General features: G+C 36.3%; 1 protein-coding gene across 1 annotated transcript; it reads right to left on the bottom strand.

The window, feature by feature from the left end:
* Positions 1 to 8796: 8796 nt before the first annotated feature.
* On the bottom strand, positions 8797 to 26957 carry LOC106489794 (long-chain fatty acid transport protein 6-like). The gene is made up of 10 exons (XM_067315417.1): positions 26480 to 26957; positions 25296 to 25508; positions 24349 to 24507; positions 22132 to 22256; positions 19178 to 19372; positions 17671 to 17761; positions 14963 to 15161; positions 14457 to 14554; positions 12447 to 12577; positions 8797 to 9502 (listed from the first exon to the last, which is right to left on the bottom strand). Exons 1-10 carry the CDS (start codon positions 26955 to 26957, stop codon positions 9326 to 9328), a joined length of 1866 nt encoding a protein of 621 aa, XP_067171518.1. The 3' UTR covers positions 8797 to 9325.
* Positions 26958 to 27268: the final 311 nt, after the last annotated feature.

A 27268-nucleotide genomic window follows, 5' to 3' on the forward strand; every position in this document is an offset into this window, starting at 1 on the left:
TCCTTGAAGCTTTAAAAACAGAGCAGAAAAATAGTATGAGAGATCTGGGTAAACAATATAATCAGAAGTTAAAAGAAGAACCACTTAATAGACATCTCTATTAAGGATTTCACAATTGGGAGTCTGTTACTTTTTAACTGTGTTTCAACACAGTGATTTTTGCAATATTTTCAGTGGTAATTGCTAAATATTGTCTTCTGTTGCCATTGAATCTATCCCGTGTATAGAAAAGCCATTTGATAGTGCTTGTGGACAAGAATTAAAATAAAGACCTACTGCTGGACAATACCTTCTTTGATTCTTCCTCGCAATAGGCAGACCCCAAATGTGTATTTAATGTCTCTAACATGCAGAAGCAGACGCATGCAGTCTTCCCGCATATCTTCATCCCTTCTGACTGTCTCACAAATCACAATTGTGAGGTTGGAGATGCATCTCTATCTCTGAATGTCCTTAATCCCTTTGCCATTTTGTCTTTGCCCTTCTGCTTCGGAGATCATTGCGAGATCATGGAATACAGTTACAACTGGAATTAAACGTTGTTTCTGAGCTTGAACTCTAAGGTCAAAAAAGGCCCAGTCCTCAAGGCATACTGTAGGACGTTTATTTTACAGTGAAAACGGTAAGAATTGTTAAGAATGTCTATGTCTCTTTATCCTTAGTGTGTCCTTGTAATACCACCTATTTCACTTCCCAGGAAGGAGGCTGGAGCTCATAGTTTATTGTTATATGTGGATTATTGTTTGCTTGTTTCCCTAATTTTCTACTTACTGAGGTAAGTAGATCAATGTTACGGCTTTAGCTTTGTTTATTTGTCTTTAAATCCCTAAGTAAAAGTACACAGAGTTTTGGATAAGGATTCTTTCTATATCAAAATACCCATAAAATGTATATGCATTGTGAGTATGTGTCAATACACATGTCCACTTAATAGAAATAAAAAAGTTTGTAAAAAATAAGCTTATATACACAGTGGGAATAGATGACATTTTTATATTACCTACTTTGTACAAGTAAATAGCAGGCTTTTTTAAAATAGAGGCAATCCTGGTCTGCCAATTATATGTAATTCTGTTTATTATTTGAAGTTCAAGTATTGCGCACTCCAGCATAATTTATGTGTCTTGGAGCAAGAAGCAGCCTACGCATGAGTTTATTTGTACAGTACATTCTGCTTGTCAGAGAACATGATCTTATAGTTTATTTAGTCTTTGGAAAGATTTCTTCAGTGTTTTTACTTCAAGAACTGCAACTGTTGCCCTATGCAGGAGTGAATGCACTCTAAGATGCATGCAATATAAAACATACTTCCATTATCTGTTACTAAAATAAGCCAACAACTTCATACCGTAGTTGTATTATAATAATTGACTAGAAAAAATCAAAATTAACGTAGTCCTTCTGGAAGAATTTCTTAACCTAGAACCTGTATTACTCGCAAGAAGTCACTGTTTGTTTGTTGGAAATTTTTGTATATCCTATGTGAGGGGCAAATGTGTATGTCAGTACCTGTGAAGCAAAAAGCAGTAGGAGCCACGTTGTTATCAGATTTCTTTTACTAAAAAGGCAATACATTTCTTTACAAACACTTCCCTTGACTCATCCCTCCAAAATCCAGGGTGATCTAATTTAAAGACTACTATACATGCGGGCTATTTCTTAAAATACAGCATTCCAGCATTGTTTAATTTAGATACACTCCTTAAAGGCTTTCCAAAGAAAACTTTGATGAGCTTTATTGAATTTGTTAAAATTCAAGGAAATATTTGCATATAAAAGCAAACATATTTAAGCAAGCATTCTCCAGTAGTAAACACACTGTGGTATTTAAAATACTATCACGTTTTTTAAATCTTGATAGGTAGGTTATTTAACTCCAGATCCTAAGAAACAGTGAACAATTTAAAACTCATATTTTGTCTTATTTCTGTGCACGTTTTCTTCTCCTTGACTCCAATGTGAGGCCTCTCAGAATTGTGGTTTATCTGTGGGACCTTGGAAAATAGTAGAAATATGATTCTTGACTAGAAGTAACAGGAAAATAAGCAGTATAAGCAATTTACTTTGGAAGATTTTACTTTATGTCTGTTTGGCATTAGCCTATCTTTTCTGCAATTAGGGATCCCTCGTCTTTGAACTTTTGTTTCACTCTTTTGTCCAATTTCAGTATGTTTAAGTACCAGATTCTGCTCTCATGTTGCTTTATTGTGGGAGGACTCATCAACAGCTCAGAATTACTTGGACTGAGCTTCGCTTGCCCCTATTCCTCTCTGCTGTGCTTGACTTTTTGAAAAATAGTAGCGTATTTGCAGTAGACATGACTCTCTCTTGGTGTTGACTTTCAAAGTTTAAGCATGATGTAGGTAGTAAAATGTGCTTGATTTACCTATTGCAAACCATCATTTACAAAACTTTTTTGAAGAAAGGTGGAAAGAAAACCTTTGGTTTGTCCTTTCCTTTGCTAATGACATTTATGTTTTCATTTATTTTGCATTTATGTTGTTGTTGACCTAAACCGAGGTCATTTGTGTAACTTGCCAGAATTTTTGCTAATGGTATATAGAATATATGGAATGGTGATTTCTGTAAGTGTCCTTTTAATGAAAACTCCCATTGTAGAAAATGTTACAAGATCTCAAACTCATGTTAAAACTTTTATGCTTCTACTAGCCCTCTGGAAGCAAACAAAGAAAAATAAGTGCTTTTAAACCTAAGAGAAAATTAGTAATGCCACATAAAAACATTCTTATTTTCTAAAATCAGTGTGTAGAATGTGAACCACAATGCCATGCAACCCTTCGGTCTCCCCTGAACTTTTAATGAGGTTAGCCTGCTTTCCTGCCGGTTTGCCCATGTCTCGGAGCTCCCACACTCCCTGGCATCCCTTGCACAGACTAACAGCTTTCCAGGTTTCTGGACTTCCCAGGCTTGTAGGTTCCTGTGCTCTGTAGCTGTGAAGCTGTAGGCTCCTGGATGGAGGCTTTCAGACGGTGTGACTGTGGGCAGCTTGGCTCTGTAGGAATATGAGAGCCCAGAGATTTGTGTTTTAAAAGTTCTAATTTTAGTTCTTCAAAGCATTTTCTTTTTTTTAATCCCTTCCCTTCCCTTCCCTTCCCTTCCCTCCCCTCCCTTATGTAGTCTCTTCTCAGTATCCCAGGAAATATTTGGAATATTTAGCTTATTTTCCAACTTGATTTGTTTTTGTAAGTACAGATTTATTCATAGGTCTTGCACAAGTTAAATCATGCCCATGATCAGTAGAATGATGAATTTGTTTTGTTGCACATCAGCCCAGACTGTGAGCATCCTCTAGAATCTGCAGGACCATTATGTGCGTGACCCTGGCATAGGCAGGAGCCTTGATGGTTGGAAGTGTTGCTGTGGGGAACAGACTCTGCCATTTGATGAGCACTTGAGAGTTATATTAGAAAAAATGGTCAGTGGCAATAGCAAACTCTCTGAGACTAATCCCAAAAATTTATTGACAGAGACAACAAGAGGCATGTCTTTGCTAAATAATTTGCATGCTGCAAGTAGATGCATATCTTTCTGTCCTTTTGACTGATGTAAAAGTTTAATGAAAGGCCTTCTAACTTGTAGTATGTATGTACACTTCTGTATAAATACAGCTTTAGCACATATATTTATATATGAACACATTTTCTTGTGAACTTCTTTTCAGAGGTTCTCTTTACCTATAGCATGGCAAAAGCATATAAGTTTCATGTGGTTTCTTCAGATCTTAAAAGAAAGGCAGCGTTGTCAGCAGATCAAAGTCTTGGTATCCTTACAGCTAAAGACATTCCAGATTTCAAGTAAAGAAATGAATGCTCTCTCTATTTATTGTTGAAATCCTAAATGTATTAAGTATATTTTTTCTTTTAGAGAACTTTTATCCTATTGTCACAAGTATTTTGGTCAGCATATGAAATATTCAATCCCTCAATTTCTTTAAAGATCTCATTCTACAGGTTAGTGTTGTTTAACACAGTTCTACAACATAGATTAAAAGATTGCATTTTAAAAGCTTTTCTGCAGTAGAAATGCTTAATGTAATATTTTAATTAATTTTTCATTGATTTGAATCTTATTTAAACAGCTGTTTTCAGGTTGTTTAAGATGGTTGTACAGTCCCTTAAATTATTTTATGAAAGTAAGTTTCTTAAGTAATATGATTTTTCAAATTGAATGCACATGTTGTCCTCCAAAACAAATGCAAAAGCATCCAAATGAAAATTTGAAATAACAAATGAAGAGACTTTACTGGTATTGCTTTGAACAAGATGTTTTGTGATATGAGCAAGAAAGAATGGAAAAAAAACAGACAAGATGCTGAAGTCTGATACAATCAGGGAAAGTATCTAAGGAAAAACAAAAAACATGAGGAAGGTTGATACTGGAAGAGGTGACTGATAAAGGCTCTGAACTGTGAAGCAGATGAAAGCGTATGGAAGAATATCTGACTCTGCCTTCTGTTTCTATTCTTACCAGAATAACCTCACAGATCCTGGATTTTGGCTGGAATGGGCCCTGAGAAGTCATCTAGCACATCTTCACTTTAAAAGCCTGTCAGCTGTAAACCAGGTATTCCTGATATTTACCTCACCAACAGATAAGGCGTTCCAAAACATTTCAAATGACCGCTCCTGGTGACCATATGAGCATCCCTGATCTCCTGTTGGGCCCTTGTGACCGGCTGCCTGCTCCAGTCACAGTATCAGGTTCCTGGGTAGGTCCCTAACAAGCTATTGGAAATGTCCTGGCCAAAAGCCTGGGGCATGTTTTTTTAAAAGCTCTGAACAACATACATTTCACAGTCTCCTCAGCAACTTACCAATTTCTACACTTAGTGTCAGAAAGTGTTTCTTAATACCGAACTGCCTTGTTCCCTTCACCCTGAGAGCAGCCTATGGTTCAGCGTTGAGCCCGGACCACTGAGAGCTTTTTACCCTGAGATCCTTTCTGAGCTTCAGCCCTGCTGCTCATGAAACTGGGTGCTGATCCTCTGCCTTTGCAGGGCCAAGAGAGAATGAGGGGAGATCTGTGGGAAAATGAAATTCTTTTAAAGGGTCTTTGCCCTTAGTTTGGGGTTTCTTACTTCCGGTCTTTTGTAGAAATTTACTTTAAGTGCAGCTCAAAGCACCCAGGTTTGAAAGCTTTATCATTAGTAGAAAGAGGTAGGAGCTTTCAGAGGCAGCTTGCATACCTAGTTAGGCGGGTTGTATGTCAACAGTTGTAGGTCATGAAAATTGCCTTTTAGCATTTTCGGTTGCCTCTTCATGGATGAGTGCAGCTGTAGCTGAGCCCCTGTCTCTGTGCTCTGAGCTGTTCTGGAAGCAGTGTAACGGTGTTAGCCTTGTGGAAAAAAACAAGCTTTCATGCAGGTCAAATTAACTTAGGTACAGTGCTGAGTACCCAGAGTAACCTCAGTGGTTTGTGGTTACAGCTCGCTTTATGTGGCCTCCATGGAGAATGAACAACCTGGTTTGTTTGTACCTACTTTTGAAGAAATATCCTGAGATTTTCATCATTTTGAGCTTAAATCCTCCTCTTCAAAGTGTTGCTCCTTAGTTATTTTCCTTTTTGTATAGGCACAATTGACTCTTTCTTGTGTTTAGTTCTTTGCACATTTTTACTGAATTTCATCTCCCTGGTTCTTCAGTTTATCAAGACTATTTTGCATTCCACTTATCTGCTCCAAAGTCCCGGTAACTCCTCCATTGCTGTGGACAGAAATTTATTAGTATGTCTTTTGTTCCTTTAGCCAGAGAGTTAATTAAAATATTGAACTGACCTGGACACAAAACAGATGTCATTTATTTTTTAGGGCTTTTAGAAGGCACACTGGATAAAAACTTTCAGAGGGAGTAAGGTGGGACATACTTTTCTGCCTATAAACATGGTCCAATATATTGAGTTATATTATGCTTATTATTTGAAAAGAATAATAAGTACATTAAAATAATATTAAAAATCTAAATATTGCTGTTTTGGAAAATTCTGTGGGTTGAAACTTACTGGAGAGGAAAGTGAGTGGCAGTATTGTTCAGAAATGCTACCATCTTGTGGTGCTTGAGATGACTGAGTATAAGGATAGCACTGTTAAAGGCAACTCCTTACCAAAATAGTATATAATTATCCACAATGTCTATGTGCCTGCTAAGAGGAACTTTCAAAGTAGTTTTGTGAATCCTTAATGCTGCTGTAGTATTTCCATTCAGTAGATTAGATGTTTGTTTTTTAAATGAATTCCTTTTAAATACTTTACAGCAAGTTATTATAAACTATTAGTAAATAATCTATAATTTACTATTTACTGGCATATGAAAGATTTATTTATGAAACCAAATGCTATTGTGAGGGGTCATATGCAAAGTAGGTCTTTGCTGTGGAGAGCTTATAACTGATGTCCTCCTTTTAACATGAGTATATGAATATAATGACTTGATAACAACTTATGTCTTTTGTAATGCTTTGTAAAGACTTTATTCCCATTGATTTTATAGTTCCAATAAAGTGCTTTGATGTCACGTGACACCTCATATTTCTAAGTGCCACTCTCTTAGTATTAAGCATTATGCCAATATCTGTTTACATTATCATTTCATTACTGGAAGGATTTTCTTTCTTTCATTAGAGAGCATACATTAGCAATTTGTTTTACTAAAAATGTGTGCATTTGGGTTTATTGATTCTAATGTGTATAAAATGAAGATGTTTGAAATACTATAGCTAAATATAATTTATATTCAATATAAAATTATTATGCTGGTAATTTATTTCACTTGATTTACTGCACAATATACTGTATTGAATGCAGCATGCTATATTAAATGCAGCATTTATCATCTCAGTGCATTATTATATCTACAAAATTGTGCTATATTAGAAGCTTTTTCTATAGTTCACTAAATACGGGATCATGCCTACCTTACAAAAACTATTCTGTTGTCTGTAAATCTTGAAATATTTTTCTTGAGATTAGTAAATCAGGATAACAAGTTTAGAAATCTTTAAGAATAATGTAACATTTTACTATTCTTTTAAAAATCAGACTGCAAATAAGTAATAGTGCTTCGAGTATCTCTCTGTGAAGCATTTCTTTGATGTATTGTATGAATGTTCTCCAGTGATATTTTATGTTTACTGTCAGTTCTACTAAGATAAATATAAACTATATGTAAATCTTTTCCTGTTAGCATATACATAGATGAATAAGCTGTTGACTATTGATTGTGCGGCCATGGATGGAATTGTTATCTTGTGTTCTTCATTATTTTTACTTTTCTGAAGGGTGAATGTAGGGAAGGAACTGAATGTAGAGGAAGGAAAATAGTCAGGAAGGAAGGAAGAAATAATGGAAAGACAAGCAATGTTAAAGCACTATCTTTTGTGGCAGTAAAAGTCAGATAGATGACCAGAGATTTTTTTGAGCTTTTGGGATTTCTCTCAATATCATGTATTGCAAACTTAATTGTGTTTATTGGTATCAACAGTTCTACATGGATAGCCCACATAAAGCTTAATGATACATATATGCAGAAGGGTATATGTGTGTATTTATATATATTAGGTGTCAGGAAAAATACAAATATTCTGTTTACTCTAACCACTTCAGAGCTCTCTCAATACAGCATCGTGATCTGAAAATTTCTGACATTTTGGAAAAGAGATGTCAACTTATCAGATCAGCTCTAGGTGAGTCCTATTGTATCATATGTTAGAAGATCAGTGGGAGAAGTATTTGGAGGAACCAGTATATTCCAGAGGCATGAGTAAGTGATCCCATCTTTTCTGGACGCTAGGATGCCCAGGAATTGAGAGCTGTCAGCAAGCCGAGTGAAGTTCATTGCTTCCCACTGCAGTCATAGGAGGTGTTTGGCGATTTACAGTCACACGTGAAATTCCAGCCCATTGGAGGTCCTTGGGCCCTCCTTGACCCCATATTGGGCTCAGTATTCTTCCCAGTCCGCAAACAGTGAATCCATACAAGTAAGGACTTCTGAGACTGTTTTGCTCAGGGAGCTCTGCTTATCTCCAAGCTCAGAAGCCTTGTGTGTCTCGTGGGAGATCTCAGGAGACCACACCTATATGCAGGATGCTGCCACTTTCTGTTTCTGTAAAACTTGTTTTAATTATCAGTTTCTAGGTTCCTGGCAGCCCATTCCCACTTGCTGTGCCGGGTCTTGTCCCACAGTGCTAACACTGTCCATCTCAGAGGTTGGAAAGGCAGAGGCACGATAATGGATCTAAAAGATACACTGCATAGTACTTTGTCTGCTGGGGAACAGGATGGATGACAGGCCTTTACGATCAGAGCCAGGTCTTTTTGTTGGTCAAATTGTTTTTTTAGGTTAGATAATGAGCTTTTGTGGGGCAGGACCAGAGTCTCTGCTGTGCTTGTACAATAGCCAGCAATAGTGCTCTGGTCAGTTCCCATGTTTCAATGCATTATGGCAGTAGTAATAGTTAGCAGTGGTAGTACCTACTGAAACCTGGGAACAAATAAGCTTCATGTTATGTTCAGGAAAGGGCTAGGGAATAGCACCTTTAAAAAAATTCTAGATGTTCACTTTCAGCAAAAGCAGGAAGACAGGAAGTTGTAGCCTTTTCTGTTCTCCTTTCACGTGAACTCCGTTTCAGGAGTATGACAATCAGTAAGTAAAGGAAGAAGTCATGTGCCAGCGTGGATGAATCTTTGTGAATAGTTTAAACTATGTCAGTTCTGGTGGAAGTTGTGAAATATACCCATAATTAAGTACTGTAACAGTATTTTAGCATTGTATGTTTATTTCCCATAAAAATCTGAAATTACATATAACATAAAGTGCTGCAATTAAATATACATACTATAATTAACAAACATTGAACAGAAGTCTACATGTACTGCTAGTGCAGTATTTGGCTTATGTTTTTGATTGCCTATTTTATATTTTATTAATGTCTATGACTATTCATCTAAAATTCTACTACAAATATTTGCATTCTAGAAGCAGAACCAGTATTAAGAGCTAAACAAGGAGTCAGATATTCAGCTACAAGTGGCTTAGACAAAAATAGTAATTTGAATCACTGAGAAATGTAAGATACAAATTTGTATGTACGAGCAGTGGAAGTAATTTGAACAGTTACAGTGCAGCTTAAACAATATGTGTAAAGATTGTGGCTCTGTCTTATTATGATGAAACAAACTGTCACAATGGGAATAATTTGATTATTTTATGGTTTTATGACAAATACGGTATATTGACTTCTGTTGAAGTAAGTGCAGGAGTATATTTAAAATTTATTCTCTGTGTTGTAGGACATTTTTTATATCTATGCTTTATAAACGTATTTCACCAGAAACCACCTTCTTGTATATCTCCCTTGTCAAAGGAATATAGGAACATGCAGGTTCATGCAAGAAATACAGAGGTTCAGATATAATTTCTGGATTAAATCCCTCATTCACCAGATGCATTTTCTGATGCTTGAAAGTTGCAGTAATTTGCATAACATCCTAAAAAAGAAATAATTCAAGTTAAGTCCAGTATTCCATTTCTGCCTATATCAGTGAAAAATATAATGCAATTACTGAAGAAAATGGATTGTACAGTTTTGCTATAGAATGGCTTGAGTTAGAAAGAATGATCTGATTCACAGATGCAGTGGAACCTAAATCTAAAGGCAGCTTTTGTTTCATACTCTGTATCAGAGCCATATTCAAGTTCACAACATTCTGTTTTAAAATAAGCATTTTTTTAAACTTTCATTAATGCAGCTGATCACAAAATCTGTAGTTTATGGAACATTTGGTGGTGGTCTGCAGAGAGCTGGCTGATTTTATGGTACTGGCTCTTCTCTGGTTTCCAGCTGCTAAATTTCATTTAAGACATTAAATACAAATATATTAAATACCTTCCTGTGTTATTTTTCTGTGTAAGCAGTTGCTGCAGTTGTTATACAGAAGTTCTACAACTGCTAATTCATGAACAAGTTGGTCTGCACACGATAGTCAGTGTACAAGAGTGGAAGCGGTATATAAAATAATCTCTTAAATGTGGCTCATATTACAGGAAAAGTTAAAGAAGCCTCATTCTTAAACATTGTTTTTACTTGTACGTTGTTTTCAATGTAGCCAAAATTTTCTTTCACTCTTCAAACTGAAACAGGCAACTTTTCAGTTCCTGTTTGTTTTTTCTCTTGATCTGTAATATAATTAGTTTCCTCTTCCCCCTGCCACTCTATATGCACAAGTCTCAGATCATTTAGTCTTTGGCTTCTAAGCTGAGACTGCTAATAAGTTTGCCAGTTAATTCAGTCTTTTTGGCAGCGCTTACGATAGGAACCACACTTAGACCACCAAGTCATTTCACACAACCACTGAATAGCTGCCAGACGGTAATATGACTCAGTCGTTACCAACTGGGCTTTCTTCAAATTGAATAGCCAACATCATCTTTTCTTGGTAATTATTAAAAAAGTTGCAATGCTTAAGATGAAAAGTTTAATAAAAACAGGTATTAATTATTTTCAAATGGGTATTATGAATAGAGATTGCTGAGATTTTCTATTGAAATGATCCCCTTATGCTATTTGTATAAAGTCGGAATTTTATACAGAGAAATACTGTTGGGGTGGGGGGAACAGAACAAAAATGCAAAACTAATAACTCCCAGGATGCTCTCAGAAACCTCTTCGTAATTTCTTCCTCCAGGTAGAAAGTGAAGTTAGCAAAAGTCTAGGAAAAATCTGCTACCCCCGAGTCCCCTCATTCTCTGCATGGTGGTCTCTGGGCCTCTGCTTTGTTTTTAGAGTCACTCAGAGAGTTTGAGAAGAACAGCTCACTCGCTCGGTTGCTCCATTTTTCACAAAATTGACCATGGCTGCAAGCCAAATTAGAAAGAGCCTGCGTATGGACAGTTGAAAAATGTTCGGGGCAGGTTTTATCTGAAATCCAATTTTGCATGAGAATTTCATGTTTTTATTTGTCACTCTTGATTAGGATTACCTATTCCTCAAAATTTTTTTTTCCAGAAAAGGAACTTCATTTTCTGACCAGCTCCACTCAGAAAATTTTCATTCTTTTTTTTAGAAATTTTATATTATCCTTCATTAGGATGCTTTTTAAAGTAATAAAATGTTGTTTATCTTTTTGATTTTATTATAAAATTGATTTTATCTCTTTTAATAAGATTTTATGGATATTTAGATATCTGTGAATTATTACTGGCAATGTCTTACTTTTCAACAACAGCATCAAAGATGATTTAGCTAGTTAGCTTCCTTCAATTAGCTAAAAAAAAATTTTCTCAGAGAACATAGAAATTCAACCAAGTTTAAATAGTTCCACGTATATAGGCAGTGGAGCTCCTCATAGCTTTTTTCCTGTACCTGATAGAACCATAAAGACAAATCTGTTCCAAAGTTTTTTCCCAGGAGAGGGCACTGCTGTCCTTAGGCACCATAGATGGTATTTGAAGATACTTTTACTTAGTACAGTAACTTCTGTTAGTTAAAAAATAGCCTTTCTCAATTCTTAAAACTCTTTCAATACTCATACTTCCCTCTAAATATATACGTTATCTCTTCAAATAAATATATAACAATAATATTCACTTTCTCCTCTTTCTGTTTTATATCAGCTCACTCTTTGTTATATTCCCATGCTGTTCTCAGTCCAACTTGTGCCCTTCAGACACAACATCTATATTAAGGAAGAGACAGAATTGCCGAACACCTCTTAGCATAGCCTGGCAGCAGAAAGCTGTCTGCTGCCAACTTTCAGAAGATATAACATAGGGCCCTTTCCTGCTCTTTGCAGTTCATAACTCTCTTGTCCTGTTGCACAAGTTCATACTGTGGGGACCATGCAAAGGATACAGTCCTTGCACTTTTAAAGTGCACTGGGAAAAAGAATTCTATCCCAGGTCTGCTTTTATACCCTAGAGCATATGGGCCAGTTCTGGTTCCTTGATTATGAGATCCTCACTGTAAAGTATTTATCTTGTTATTTATTGTAAAGTACTAGCTATTTCTTTGATGTTGTGTCAGTAATAATGAATAATAATCACTTCAAGATCAAATGTGTTAGGAAAAGGTTTTAAATGGATTGAGTCATCTTTTCATAGGTGGACACTGTTATGTGTAATATCGCTCGTCTGTCCCTGCTCTGTCTTCCACTGGCTAGAACAAGCTACTTAAAGGTAATCAGTTTTAAAGGAAAATATGACTTTGCTAAGTTATTAAGTGCATCTAGGATTATTAGGTACAAATGGATTCGTAAAGCAAAATATATTTTTAATTCATCAAATAATTACTTCAGAATAATTTTTTTCTGAATGTTAGATTAATATTACTTTTGCATTTAACTTCTTGAAACTGTTTGTAAGTTACTTTCTAGTAACAAATTCTCAGGTCAGACAAAAGATAAATACAAACAGGAAACATCTGATTTGTCTTACCATGATTCTCACAAAGCGTGGTTGGGCATAACTTGGAAGGAAGTCCACAACATGCTTGTAAAGTCTTTCTCCATCAAAGGGTTGGTCAGGTTTAAGCACAATAGCTGCCATCCCTATTCTTCCTTCATAATCTAAAAAAGCATTGAAAATAGTATCACAAATATGAGTTATCTACATGAAAGAGGTATCTTCTATCACTTTGAGAGGGATTTAGTATTGATCAGAGCAAGGATTTTGAGCCTGTGTATCTGCCCTACCCTCTCAGACATCATTCAGTAGAAGATACAAAATATTTTATTTTGGAAGATTTAAAGTTACTTTCAGAGTTTTTACTCAATTAAAAAATGTCAGCAACCTCTTTTTGTTAGGAATTCTGTAGAGCTGCAGTTGGCTGCTGAGTTTCCTTCCTGCCTTGCTTAATCATTCCATTGGTAACATAGTGGCTACTGAAATCAGAGTGACCACTAGCCAATGAAAAGCTGGAAGCACTTCCACAAAGACTAGAGCAAAAGGTAGACATGTGAGTACGCTCTCTGGTATATACCAAGTCTAATGGCTACTGTACATTGTATAAGCAGTGCTGAGTAATTGGCTGCTGCTCTACTCCATGGACAGATTAGTGACAAATATAGTGCCAAGGGCCTCCTAGTAAATTACAAGCAGTAAATTATGTTGTACCTGAAAACAGAGATAAAAGCCTATTATGAAAGATGTAACAAGCACAGTTGCTACTTTTGCTTTTTTCACACACAAGTAAAAATTCCAAATGGACAAAACATTTAAACTAGAAAAAGTGAGCTGCCAGGAAAAAAATCTGTCCAGAAGGAAATAGCAGCTTTGAGGTGTGACCAAGGCACAGAAAGGATAAAATGTGGGCGTTCCCTTTTCATGGAAATTAACTTGGAATTGTTTAATTGGTGATGTGTAATAAATTTGGCAATTTTTGAGACTCAAGTTGATTCAGAAATACAAAACATTATCATGTTGCTATATTAATACTCAAAGCAGTTTAAGTTAGCCAAGGATGAATGTGATTTTTAAGGTCTAGGGGTTTTGTTTTGATGGTGCATGTTATTCTCTGCCCTGAGATTCCAGATAGCTGCAGCCACTGAGGAGAGCTTGTCATCAGCAATCGTTGATGAGAATGGGATATGCTGTCCAAGTGAGATTACAATTTTATTTGTGCCACTTGAAGCAAGATGCCATCTCTCCCAAATGAACACAATGGAATACCATTTCCTAGCCACCTGCTGGTCAACCATTCAGATTTCAGCCTTCTTTTTATTCAGTTTTCATATATCCTGTTTCTTTTTGAATCCACTGGATTTCCCTTCTCTCAGTGCTAAGTAATAGCTTGTATCTTGCTAGCTGCTTCTTCAAGTGACTGTTTTCTTTTAATGTTAGACTTTGTTTGTCTTCACCCATAGGAAGCACAGAACAGCTATTCAATGCCAAAAGAAGTTTGTTGTCCTCAAACTGTTCATGCAGGAGATGCATCTTCCAAGTTCTTTTCCACCTCACCTTGTAACTCAGTTGCCTATAGTTTTTCAGCTTGGTATTGTACATTTATAGAGCCCCATATGCCATTGGGAGCATTCCAGTTGTGAAAAAATAGGTGTCTTCTAGGACACAAGATGGTGACAGGTGTTTTCACACATGTCATGTTTTAGTATGCTCCCTGTTTTAGCATTTTTCAGATGAAAGGCTCTGCTCTAACAGATGTCTTCTGTAGTTTATAATTTTGTACTTCTCACATCTGTGTTACGAGTTCTGTTTCATCCAAGTGTTTCTGTTATTCATTATAAACTTTCAGCATATCATCTTTATTAAATACACCATTTTTTTGAAACAGAAATTTCAAAGCACTGTAAGAAAGCATGAATTTCCTGGTTAACTCCACTGATTTCCATACATATAAATGTGCACTTGTGTATAAGAACAGAAAAAATAGAGTAGGAAAATTAATTATTACTTTCATTTAATGTTCACAAACTATAAGGAGATTCTTACTTTTTACGCTTACGCCATAAACATTAACTTCTTGAATAAAATCCATCATCCCAATGATCTCAGAGACTTCTATAGTGGCAACATTTTCTCCTTTCCATCTGTTGAAAATATTTTTTTAAATAACATAAATATTAGCTAACAATTTTTTATTCTATACATGGCTATATGTGATGGAGAGTGCTATTGTTAATGTGGACTACTGTTAACTGAAAAGCATAGACAGATGAAACCAGTTCTGTTTTAGTGCCCTCTCTTTTGAAATCCCAGCTTTAAAAGAAAAGACAGTGCCATTTGACTCAAATTTTTAAAATTGTCCACCATGACTGTTCTTTGGGTCTGAACGTGTGTACCTTGGATGAGATCCTTAATGGTTCTGTTAAAACCAAACAGGTGATAATCAAGTTCAAGTCTGAGCTTTGCTATCCAGTCCTGTATATGTGTGATTTCCTTCAAGAAAAATTGATTTCCTTCCTCTCACTGGATTAACTGTTAAGTCTGTATCTCACCTGAAAGTGTCTCCCACCCGGTCACTGAAGTAAAGGAAGCCATTCTGGTCCATCACCAGGAGATCTCCTGTGTCAAAATACACATCTCCTTTCACAAACACGTTACGCAGGAGTTTCTTCTCTGAGATTTCTTTATTTCCAGCATATCCAGAAAATGGGGTTTCCTGTGTCACCTGGACAACCAGAAGGCCAGGTTCACCTGCAGGCCATGAAAGGAGGAGGGAAAAGCTGTATTTACAATGAACTATTTAGAGCATAAAGTATCATATTGAAAATCTTTTGGAAAACCACATCGTTCTACTCGTCTTATTGCTACATTTCCATAACTATTTCCTGAGCAGCAGAAAGAGGTGAGTGGAAGAGGGAACATAATATTGCTTCCTTCTCTCCTGAAAAGCTAGACCTTAGGGAAAAGCTTTGGCGGCCTGGAGCCTGCCAATCCACTTATTATGAATGAAATCTCCATAAGACTTTTCCACCATTTGTCCTTCTCTGGTTGCACTTGAATGGATTGTATGTTATCCCAAAAGTCTCACATGGAGTGCAGGATTGCCTGTTTCTGCCTCTTGGGCTCTTCCAGAAGATTTCAGCTTCAGTGTCTGAAGCCTGTTCCCCTGATAGTGGTTGTCCTTCATTCTGGAGTATAGGGGAAACAGAACTAAAATATGTTTTTTGGGTTTTTTTCCAACAATCCCTCCAGATTCTTGGAAGAGTCTTTCCACTCCTACACTACATTATTCATAGCCTGCCCAATGTTCTTTTCTCACCCTGAAAGAGCATTTGCCCAAGGAAAGGAGAACTATTTTGTCATCTGAAAAGGATGCTGGTAGTCAAACAACGCGCATGGGGGCAAAACACAGTTTCTGATTTCTTGTGCTTTATATTTTTCTGAAAGACAGACTTGTTACTGCTCTCAGCACAGTGTCATTGTGGGGAACACGCGCTGGAGGCCATGATGGGAAGTTCGATGGTGTGCCTGTTCCTCGGAACATCCTGGAGTCCCCAGAGGCTCCAGGATTTTCTTTCTGGGCAGCACTCATTACAGCTGACTGTACAATTCCCATTTATATTAAGGGCAAAAATCCTACTGATTTCACTGGAATTGGCTCAGAACTCCCCTTGTGAATACATTTTTATTGTTCTGTGTCTATGGTAGGTACTGGCTTATTTCCCAGTCTACTTCTGAGGTTAAAAGACATTTCCAGCTTCCAAAGATTTTTATTATTTTTCCTTCCAAGAGTTGTATGGAGATGTTTTTCAAACAAATAGTTTTCTTCATAGCTGTATAGCTGTCTCTTATATGAAATCTCCTTGTTGTTTTGAACTCTAGATGTGGAAAGTGGAATGAAAGCTCGTATTACAGTTCAAAGGAGCTCACACCACTGCAAATAAGATGCATGCTTTATAACAAAAGAATAAAACCATCTAAAAATGTTGAATTTAAAAAAAAGGGATTGTCCAGCATTCCAGCCATTTTTACGTGATGATCCTTTGTTCCAGTTTGGGAATTTACAGTCATTGCTGTCACACTTTGCATCAAGTGATGGCTTCAGAGTTATTTAAAAAATACATGTAAAAATAAAAAAAACTTGCACAGCTTTTTTAGTTGTGTCATGAAACAATTTCATTATGAGAGCAAGAAATTTTGTCCAGTTTTTAATGTAACTGTACTGAAGAAGCTAGCCTTTTTTCAAGAAAAAAGTCACTTTTGCTCAGTTTAGATATTATCAGAAAATAATGCATTATCAGAAATAATTAATAATCATTATTACTTTGGTTACCAATACTACTATGCTTCATTGAGTTCTGATATTAGTATTGCAAATATTATTTAGCTCAGCTGTTCAGGCTCCTTTTTTGCCTTCTGGAACTATCTTGATGATAGTTAAATCTACATTACCAAAGCTAGTGATGTTAAAGATTTTTTCCCAGAACTGTTAACTTTGTCATATGTGGTTGCATGCACTCATGTACACACACACACACACACACACACACACACACACACACACACACACAGATTTAAGGTAACTTTAATAAGCAGCATTGCTATGTCTCATGTGAGAGCAAGTTCTCTGGGTTTTTATCAAATATGACACTCTCAGCTGTGAAGACATGCTATTTTCAGTGTGAGAGCTTCAGCTCTTTGATTCAGTGTGTCCTATTTTAAGTAGGATTTGGAGATTCTATGCAACTCTAGCTACTAAATAGTTAAAACTGCTTCAGTCGGTAAATGTACAAATCTGAAAAATATCCTCCAGATTTTGTAAAGGCACTTTTCTATTTCTTGGAACTTTTAATTTAGAGATTATAAAGCATCTGTAAACATCTGGTCTCAAAATGCAGTATCAACTAGGAGTTACTTGCCCATTTTATTTGGAAAAAACAGAAACACTAGGATGCTTTATTTATTCAGGAACATGAACGTGTAAGTTTTTGCAGATGGGAGCAAAATCATGCTGAGCCCTGAGTATAAATTATATTCTTACATTATTGTATTTTTTTATATTATTTGTATCTGTTGATACAGACCTGTTGATCTCTATCTCTTGATGTTTTTGCTGTATAATTTTCAGCTTCTAATTATATGTCAAGAAGCACACTACTCTGTGTTGCACACAGAGCAGAGAGTTAATCTCTACCCTAAAAATATCTGCATGTAAATAGTGTTACCTGTCAATTAATAGATAACTGATAATTTTCCTTACCTATGGGTGCTTTCTTACACCATCCATGTTCATCCTTCATAAGTTCCTGTTTCCAGACATCATATTTCAACAATTCAAAAGAATGTAGGAACTAAATAAAAGAACACATATAAATACTTAAAAACTGCACAGTCTTACTCAGTTTCCAGCTGGTCTGATTAAAATTACTTTAAATTAACAAATAATCCCCTATTAACTTTGGAAGATTTGGAACAGCCTGAAATATGCTGACACTATTACTGAGAAGAAATCAGATGTTTGTCAGAAGATATTTGTGTCCTAGTAAGCAACATTGGATATACAGATGAAATTATTGTCTCCTTTCTTGATGAAGAGAAAAAACAAAATCCACTGTTTTAGAGTACGTTCTGGTTCACATTATTTATGTAAAATAAAATGGGACAGTGCTTTTGATCACATTATTGATTTTGCTTAAAAACTACCATTCTCTTCTAAGTAATGGTGTAACATTACTGGAATGCAAATCAAGAAGATTCTCTGAAAAAAATCCAAATTAAATTTACAGACCTCTCAAAAATTACTTCAGTCAGATCGAAGTGGAAACATACAGCACAATGGTTTGATTTAGGCTTTCCTGCCTTCATCCCCTGTCCACATAGTTAAGATTGTTAAAAGATCAAAAGCATTGCAGAGTTGTTATTATGGCCATGGGAAGGCATTTTCAGCATCTCAGATTAAAAGCAGAAATCATTTGGAAATCATTAATCTGGTTTTGATATTAACTGATCTGAATCTTTAGTATCATTTGAACAGTATTTTATAGTAGTTTAATTTTCATGATTAAGAAAGAGTCCGTACAAATAGGAAAAACATTTGAGACTGTCAAGGCATTTTTATGAGTGGAAGATGTGTATCTCGAACAAGAATTTCAACAATACTCATGTATCTGAAGTTTATACTTCAGCTATTTTGAGATTTGTACTTATCTTTCTTAGGTGATGAGTTTTTGAGAGTTTGGTTCTTGTGCTTGTCTTATTTCAGAGAAGGTGTGATGCCAGTTTTAATGTATCAAGAGGCAATCAAACAGTAAATTTGTGTAAGAGTTTGCTCTAGAATGTGTATCTCCTGATTCATACCAAAAGTCAAATCAAAACTAATTTCTGCCTCATCACTTAATATATGTGAGTTGTTAGGATGATAAATAAACCTCAGTGAAAATCATCTTTAATTGATCCTATGCATGGGCACTTCTGTACAGTGGGGTTATTTTTTATATGTTCTGAGGAAAAATCTCTGTTATGTGAGTGCTGTAGTTTTAACTTCTGTGGACTTCTGTATACTTACTCTAGCTTTACAATATATGAACAGAGAATAGAGTCAATGTCAAAGGGAGTAAAAATAAGGTTTTGGTTTCCATGAAAAGCAGTTTCTTTTAGATAAACCCTGTACATTTTCTTTGTCTTTATAAGTTCTTATGTATTTATTTGTTTGACCTGCTTTTTTGGAGGGGAATACGGGGTTGGTTGGTTGACTTGATTACACTTACCTTTGAGAACATGCCAGCACGGCCCACAGCTCCTATTTTATTTGTATAATTTAAGAAAAAAGAGTTTCCTTCTGTGGATCCATAGAATTCAAATATTTTAATTGGGCCAAACCTCATCAGGAATTCTTTCCAGATAACAGGTCTTATGCCATTTCCTAGAGCCAGGCGCACTTGGTGAACTCTGTCCCCTTCTTTCTGTGAACAGCCAAAAATAAATATTCTGCTACTGAGATAAAGGGTCTAAATATGTAGAATTGATCTAAAATTTCCTAATAGAAGAGTTTTCCTTTAGAAAATGCATCTTGACAAACACGCTCACAGGAAGGTATTGGTTTTATAAAAATCAACCAGAAAATTATCAGAATTCTTGTTTGTCTAAGGTTGAAAGATATTCATAAAATGTGAACAGTTTTTCTTTATTCCTATAGATCTCCTTTGCATTTTCACTTACAAATTCCATCAAACATTTCTTTTACAAAGTTCAAAGGAACCATTTTATGTTGGAAATGTAAATAAATATGCTGTAAATAGTGCCATGGCCCACAGAATGGAAATTCCTTTCCAAACCAATTCCATAAGTAACATACTGTCTTAGAAAACACTTATGAAAGCTTATAGTCAGCTGTACATGTGAGGAAGTCCAAATTCAGCAAAGCTCCTATCAGACCTATAGTCAAAATGTGGTTGTTACCATGTCATTGTTACCCGTCAGCTATGTCACTATTATGATGTGCTACTCAGATGCTTACGTAAGCAAATAGTTTCGGCACTGGGCCAGACTGCTCAGCACCTTTCACATTTAAGCTCCAGGTAAGAAGTGGAGTCAAGAGTCTGACTATGGAAAAACCACCACTTTTTCAGAGAGGTAGGTAGGACTGATTGATTAAGTTGCCTCCATGACTGAAAAACAGAAAGTAAAAAACAAATTTTTTCAGGTCCGGAAAAGTGGTTTCTTCAAGCCAAATCAGTGCATTTTGTTTCCCTTCTGGTGTGATTTTGAATTTTGAAAATTGTGTAATACAGTTGATTTCTAAATAAAATAAAAGTGGTTTCTAAATGGAAAGTTGAAAGAGTTTACCTAAGAATCATGTGAAAATATTTAATAGAATCAGTATTCTAACTTTTTCACATTTAAAAAATATTTGGATGAAATGGTTTTGTGAGCTCACTCTGACAGCATCAGAGTATATTCTGTTTTGTTTGTTATAGCTCCTATGGAGTACCATATTTCACAGTTATTAGTTCTGATAGGTACAAGAATGCCGGTTAACCTTCCTATAGATATGTGCTAGTCACAGAGAGGTTTCTGGAGTCTATGTCAAGAAACCCAGGAGTGCTTCCCCATTCCCAAATCCATGTTCTTAACCAATTTCATGCTCTGTGAAAGGAAGCAGGGCCTGATACCCTGGATGTGAGCTGGAGCTTACTCCAACAGTCCCTCATCTAGGTAGCCCTGATCTGGGCAGCACCAGGACTGGGCTGTGCTCTGGCATCCCACAGCAGAGGAGGCTAGGTGAAATGTGCCTGCCAGGTTTATTAGCCTGCACAGGCTTGTCTCATTGTGAAAGAATCTGCATGACACACTATAGATCTTATACATCATGCATCAGTATAATGTTTAATCCTCTTGATAGGACTCTGCCTTTACACTGATCCACTTCTGCTGGCATCCTCAACACTCTGAACTCAACTAGGCCAGCTTTCTGTTTTCCCCTCTTCTTACTGGTTGCCAGTTAAAAATCAATATCCTCTCTGTTAAATTCCAGTCATTGAGCCAAGTAAAGAAAGTTCTTCCTGCCTTTTCCTGCAGGAGACCTTTACACAACTAGTTTGGCCTAGCTAATTATTCCTTTGTTGTTTGATCCATGTACTGACAAAATGTTTGTGCAGGCTGGAGTTCTGGCCAACAGCTTTCCTGGCTTGGTCACAGTCTGATGACGCCTTTTTTCTCTTTGACCCCTCTCCTACATCCGGACCACACAATAGTAAGGCTCTGTTCAGATGAGCTATTGGACTCAGTTGTGCCTTTTTGCTAGTCCTTGCTCCAATCTCTGACCAATGCAGATGGACAGCATTTGAACCTTGTACTTGTACATGATGCTTTCTGTGGTAGGCAGGAATCCTTCTTGTCACCTCCCTTCAGTAACTTCCAAACTCCCAAGTACAATACTAGGAGAATTAACCCATCTTAGTAATTTTCCATCATTATCTAGAAACAAGTATTGCAAGTCTAATAAATGTTTTCAGGCTTACATATTTGCTTTTCTGTTGCTGCTATGCTCAGTGACATGTTACTTTTGTCCTAAATCGGATCAAGATTTATCTCCATGTCTTTCAGTACTGTTATCCCAGGGGCAACCATGACTTTTTACCACACTAGTAGTGGCATGCCTTTATAAAGGTGGGTTTATCATCATATATGTGGCAGTGAAGCAAAAGGTGCTGTTGGAGCAAAGTAAATGTATCCTTTTCAGAAAAACTAAACAACTCATTCAACAATTTCAAAGCCATACAAAGATTATTTATCAGATATTAAATATTGGATAGAGTAACCTTCTCTTAATAAGTAACTAATTTGGAACACTGCAGTGCACTGATTGGTTAATCATTTAATCTGTTTCTTACTTGCATTTTATCAAGTTTAATAAAACTTCTACTGCTTATACCTTTTCCTTACTGACCTGCCTTCCATTATCATTTTCACTCAGATGAAAAGCCAGACAAGCTTGGCTTTACGGAAGGACTAAAGATAGTATGTGAGCGTAACTGTCCAGTCCTGCCAGGTTTATACTGTGTAGCTTCATTATATTTGCAAGCAACACAAGACCCCATATTTGCATACTCTGGAAAAAAATGTCAAGTATAAAAAGGTCTATACCACCAAGAAATAGGTAATTCCATATAATTTAAAATATTTGCTATGTTTTAAAGCTGCAGTTATAACAAGAACTTACACTGGGCTGGTTACAAAGGTAACGACAAAGTTCCCCTATATACAAAAACACTGTTACATTATATTTTCTGCAGTCATTCCAAAACTGGCTTGCGGAAAATTTCTTCTTCAAAACACAAGTTGCTCCTAGGTGAAGAAAACAAACAAGGAAATTAAAAATAACTATTAAAATCTATTCTATCTTCTACCACTATTGTTAACAAAAAAGTCAACATTCTCTTTATTCAGCTAATGCAGCAAGGTGTTTTTGTTAAATGGGCCTAGCACAATGCAGTGTTTCTTCTTGGATTTCTGACTAGAATCTAAAAACTTACAGTATGAAAAGGAGTAGGAATTAATTGTATTGTGTGAATCTGATTTCCCCTCATACCAGTTTGTTACTCAAATTTGTAATGACACTTTTCAGCTTAAAATATTTTTGCTTCAGTGTCCTCCTGTTTCATATTTAAATTGAAATATTAGGAGGCATCCTACCCCATTCTTTCTTTTCTGTGTAAATCTGCAGAAGAAATCTTATGGCCATATTTTGTTCTTGATTATATGCTATATAGATCATTAGGTCTGTAGTTAAGCATGTTTCAGTTAGGAGAAGCTGTTGTAACCTTTTAGTGGTCTCCAATTCTCAGGAATAGTTCAAAGCCTTTATGTTTCTTTCAAGATTGTTACCAGTGTAAGTCTGGGAAAAAAAAGAGAGCTTGAGGTGGGGGAGAAGGGAGCTGGCAGTTTTCTGAATTTGTGTAAGAAGTGGTAGAAGGAAAACTGGCTCAGAGCCTCTGTTATTTCTGTCTCTATACCCATTTTCACATTTCTTGTCAACTCTTTACCTTCAACTTTTTGCTTCTGTTGCCCTGATGTTCCTTTCCTTCAGTGCTTTCTATTCCAAAAGCTATCCCATCCTAGACTCCCTCATGTCTCCTATACCATCCCTTTTCCACAGTTTTCTCTAAGTGCTGTTAACCAAGCATTCCCTATTTTCCCTCCTTCTGTCCTTTCCAAAATACCTTTTTGCCTGGGTCCTACACAAAGGCATGAAGCTTCCCAGTTCCTCCCTAGTTCCTAGTTACTTATGATTTGGAGTTAGAATCATGCCCTCATTCAAATACTGTGTCTGGGGGGATAGTTAGGTGCAAAATCAGTATTTGTCTCTTATTTTAAGAGACATAATTTATTCAATTTACTTGTCATAGAAGTAACAATTGAACAAAACTTTACACAGGAACATTATGCATAAACTGTGAATGAAAACTGTTTTCATGTAAGACTGAAACTAAAAAGACCTAGTCTTTAATAAAAATTAACCAGAGAACTCTAAAAAAACACACAAAGTTTAGGGTGTATGCCTAAAAAAAACGTATGGATCTGCTTCATATTTTGAGATTTTGCCTTTTATAACATTGTCAAGATCTCTGTTTTTTCACTGTTTGCCAGTTGAGGAAGTGGCAGACGTAGAAGAAAGTTTCAGGAAAAGGTTTATTAATATTTAGATAAATAGCAAATGCTTACTATGGATGGGTACACAAACATTTATGATAAGATTTCAGAAAGCAAATATTCATTAAAATATATTCATACTATAATAAACACCACTTAAATAGATCAAAGATTAAGATACTGAATTTCATATTAGAAGTTAGTAGGAATGCATAGTTGAGGAAAAAAATACACAATATTTTAAGGAAAGATTTCCTTACCACATCCTTCCTTTTTTTATGTGATTGTCACAATTTTACATCCAAGAAAGCTGATGACTATGAGCCACTTGCCTTTTTGCATATTCTATTTCCACAAATTTAATTCTTCATTTGTTACTTACAAAACATAATGACAAGAGTTATTCACCAAATAATAAAATGATACAGCGTTGACAGTTATATGTGTACTGGGATGTCAATAGGATGGGAGAGATGTATTCAAGACATCTCTATATTGTATTGCTTGTCTATATTGTATTTCTTGTCTTGTCTGTATTGTATTTCCTGTTAATCTTTTGAATACAGAGTGAAGTACATCTTCATTTGTGTTTTTACTCACATGGAAGACTTAGTAAAAAGTATATAACGAGCACCATGCAATTTTAGATCAAATCATCCTTTCTCTCTCCCTCTTTCTCTCTACCCTTCTCTTGCCTGCCTTCACAACTCCCTTAATGATTTATAAGAAACAAAACCATCTGAGGTCATCACAAGTCAGTGAAATTTCACCAGATGGTAAATATTACCTAATTCAATGCATCCACCGATACCAAGAAGAGAAGCACTGATGTGGTACAAAGGAAGAGTGAGATACATAATATCCCGCGAAACTGCCCCACACTGCATAAAGGCTAAGGAGGCAGATAGGGCTCTTAGATGAGTAATGATAGCAGCTTTTGGGAAACCTGTCAAAGTGAGAAGAGGAAATAATTATAAATGTGCTGTTTGCATCCACAATTTTGCTGCTGTCTAGAACTGTTTGTTCTATTATCCCTTCTTGTGAGTCTGTATCTGTCCCATACTTCAGTCTTTAGATAAAGAATATGTCTCCTTAGTCTATCAGCTTCTTTGGTCTGTTTGCCTTGAAGGCTATTTGATCATGTCTCCTTCTCTCTCTGGGAAGGAAAATCCCTATACATCACAAGCAGATGCAGATCCCTTGTGCATGCTGTGTTCTCTCACCACAAAGCAAGAACTGAAAAGGCTGTGAAGATTGTGCTGCTCAGCTGCTATTTGCTATAGGAATAGCTTTTACGAAGTTGTTTGGCTTGGCTGGAGGAGGAATTCCCCTTTCCTTCCCAATGAAGTAGTGTGAAGCTTTTTTACTCGGGCCAATCACTGAGCAAAAGTTTTGCCCCAAGGCCCAAGCACTTGTGCTGATCATAGCTCTTTTTAGTATAGATCTGTGAAATTCTGACATAATGAAATCTGAGCAGCTGCTAGAGACTGACTTTACTGGCCTTATATTTAAGGAATTAAATTCAGCCATGGAATATCTATGCAAAAGTTCTCTAACTGGATTTATGCCCTTGTTATGTCAAGGCAAAAATGTCTTTTAAGTAAATGAATTCTTGTGTAGTTTACTGTCTTGAGTTAAAAATTTAACTTCTGTCTTTCTGTGTCTTGGTGCCAAGTTTATGCCACATGAATTTTAAGGTAGTTCCAGTAGTATGTTCTTAGCACACATCCTCACCTGTACTTCCCGATGTGAAGATATACATAGCTGTGTTTCTTTGGTTTGTCACAGATCTAAGGTGAGATGGAACAGGGTCATCAGGGACCTTGTCTAGTTTGTCCAGTATAGTATCAACATGCTGGAAAGGAGAACTGGTGCTCATCAGCCAGATAGTAACATTATTGTCCTTGAGATGAAAAATAAAATCCTTCTCTATCGATCCTAAACAATCTGCCAAGTTAAAGAAATATGTACTTAGTATTAAAACAATGTCAATTACAGCCCTGATTACCTGCGCTGGAGTTAGTGCCCTCCCACTGCCTACAGTGAACCTACCACTCCACACACATCAAGGTAACCCCACCTGTGAGATCCCATGGACAGTGAAAAAGATAACAGTGAAGGTTAATCTCCCTATCTTTCTCATGCGGTTTTAACTGTAACAGGTAAAACTCACTGATCTTATCACTTGGTGATACTAAAATATTGGATTTGTTTTAATTTAATTTTATGTTATAGCATTCTTATGTTTTAAAGCATGGTAAACATACCAACTAATGATCCTTCATGGGTTTGTATATGTGAATTATGGAAGTTGTGCCACTCAGGAGTGCCACTCTTTCCCAAAGATGGGAAAAGAAGAGTAGAAAGGCTAAATAAATTGTCCAATATTACTTAACATATAAGTAACAGGGTCAGAAAGACAGCTCAATTCACTGTACTCTTTGCTCTAAGCAATGTTACCTCAGGACAACTAATTTTAAGTGGTGTGAAAGTGGTTGTAAATTTGTATGTGCAAGCTGTCAGTTAAAAAAAAATCACTTATAAAGGAAATGTGAGTCTTCTTGGAGTCAGTGGGCTTGTATCTACATAGGCCAGTAAATAGAAATGCAAATGAAATGCTAAAATTTCTCACCAGGTTGTTCCCTTCCTGATGTATGATTGTTTCTGCTGGTACATTGTCCAGTACTTTGAGAGTTTCAGTTTGAAGCCTTTTATTATGCTGATTAATTCCACATATTTCTGGTATTTATACTGTTTAAATTTAAACAAACCTATCACTTTCCCCTCTCTTATAGCCAAAATATGTGTATACATATATGAAGTGCTTGAAACTTTGAACTGCTCTGGTTTTCTATTTAAAAGAAAAAGCATAAAGCAGTAGGAAGTCAGTAGTAAATCAAACATGACACAAGACTTACCTTCTGCTATCACCAGTGCTTTTGCTGCACATTTATTAATACAGTGCAGGAGAGACCGGGAGTGGACGTTGAAGTTGAGGAAAGACACCACGCAGCCCAGCTTGGCCAGTCCAAACCACACGTGGATGAAGTCTGGCTCGTTGCCCATCATCAGCGCCACCGTGTCGCCCTTTTTCAGAGCCCCATGGTGGAGGAAGACCTGGGCTACCCTGTTACTTCTCTTGTCTACATCTTGGTAGGTGTATACCTTCCCTTCGTAGATTATGAATGGCTTGTGGGGAGCCTTTTCCACTCTCTGCATGAAAAGATCAGTTATTGAGAGAATTCCATTGCTTGCCCTTTTCTTTATTATCGCTTTTAACCTCTTCCGTCTCAAGCAATAGAGCAGATCCTCCCAGAAATATGGGAAAAATATCTTCAGAGAGACATATAGCACCAGTGCTCCTCCAGCAAGTGTTGAAAGCCACGTGTATAGCATGCTGGGAGGGAAATAATAGATTGGATGTAAAATACAATGCATTTATATAATTGGTAACAAGTTTTAAGAAGACAGAGACTGAAAGACAAAAATCTCATTGCAGTTCCACCAGTTATCTTGAGAACTTTTTAGAATGACATATTGGAGTTTACCAAAAGTACAAAGGCCCAGAACAGTGAAAAAAGAAAAAATGGAGTAAAGAAGATTGCACAATTGACAAGGGCAGAAGAGTTCATTCAGACTAAAAAAAATATTTTAAAATGTGGCCAATGTGACTGTAAAATGAGTAAGATATTGACAATTAAATACAA

Source organism: Apteryx mantelli, chromosome Z (genome assembly GCF_036417845.1).
Source record: "Apteryx mantelli isolate bAptMan1 chromosome Z, bAptMan1.hap1, whole genome shotgun sequence".
NCBI classification, from domain to species: Eukaryota; Metazoa; Chordata; class Aves; order Apterygiformes; family Apterygidae; genus Apteryx; species Apteryx mantelli.

What these genes read in the sequence shown, in the direction of transcription:
- LOC106489794 (XM_067315417.1), bottom strand. Translation starts at nt 26,957, where the DNA reads ATGCTATACACGTGGCTTTCAACACTTGCTGGAGGAGCACTGGTGCTA. An exon ending in CGGGTGGGAGACACTTTCAG is followed by an intron (nt 14,555 to 14,962) that starts GTGAGATACAGA and finishes TATTTTCAACAG; the next exon opens with ATGGAAAGGAGAAAATGTTG. An exon ending in CACGCTTTGTGAGAATCATG is followed by an intron (nt 9,503 to 12,446) that starts GTAAGACAAATC and finishes TTTCTTTTTTAG; the next exon opens with GATGTTATGCAAATTACTGC.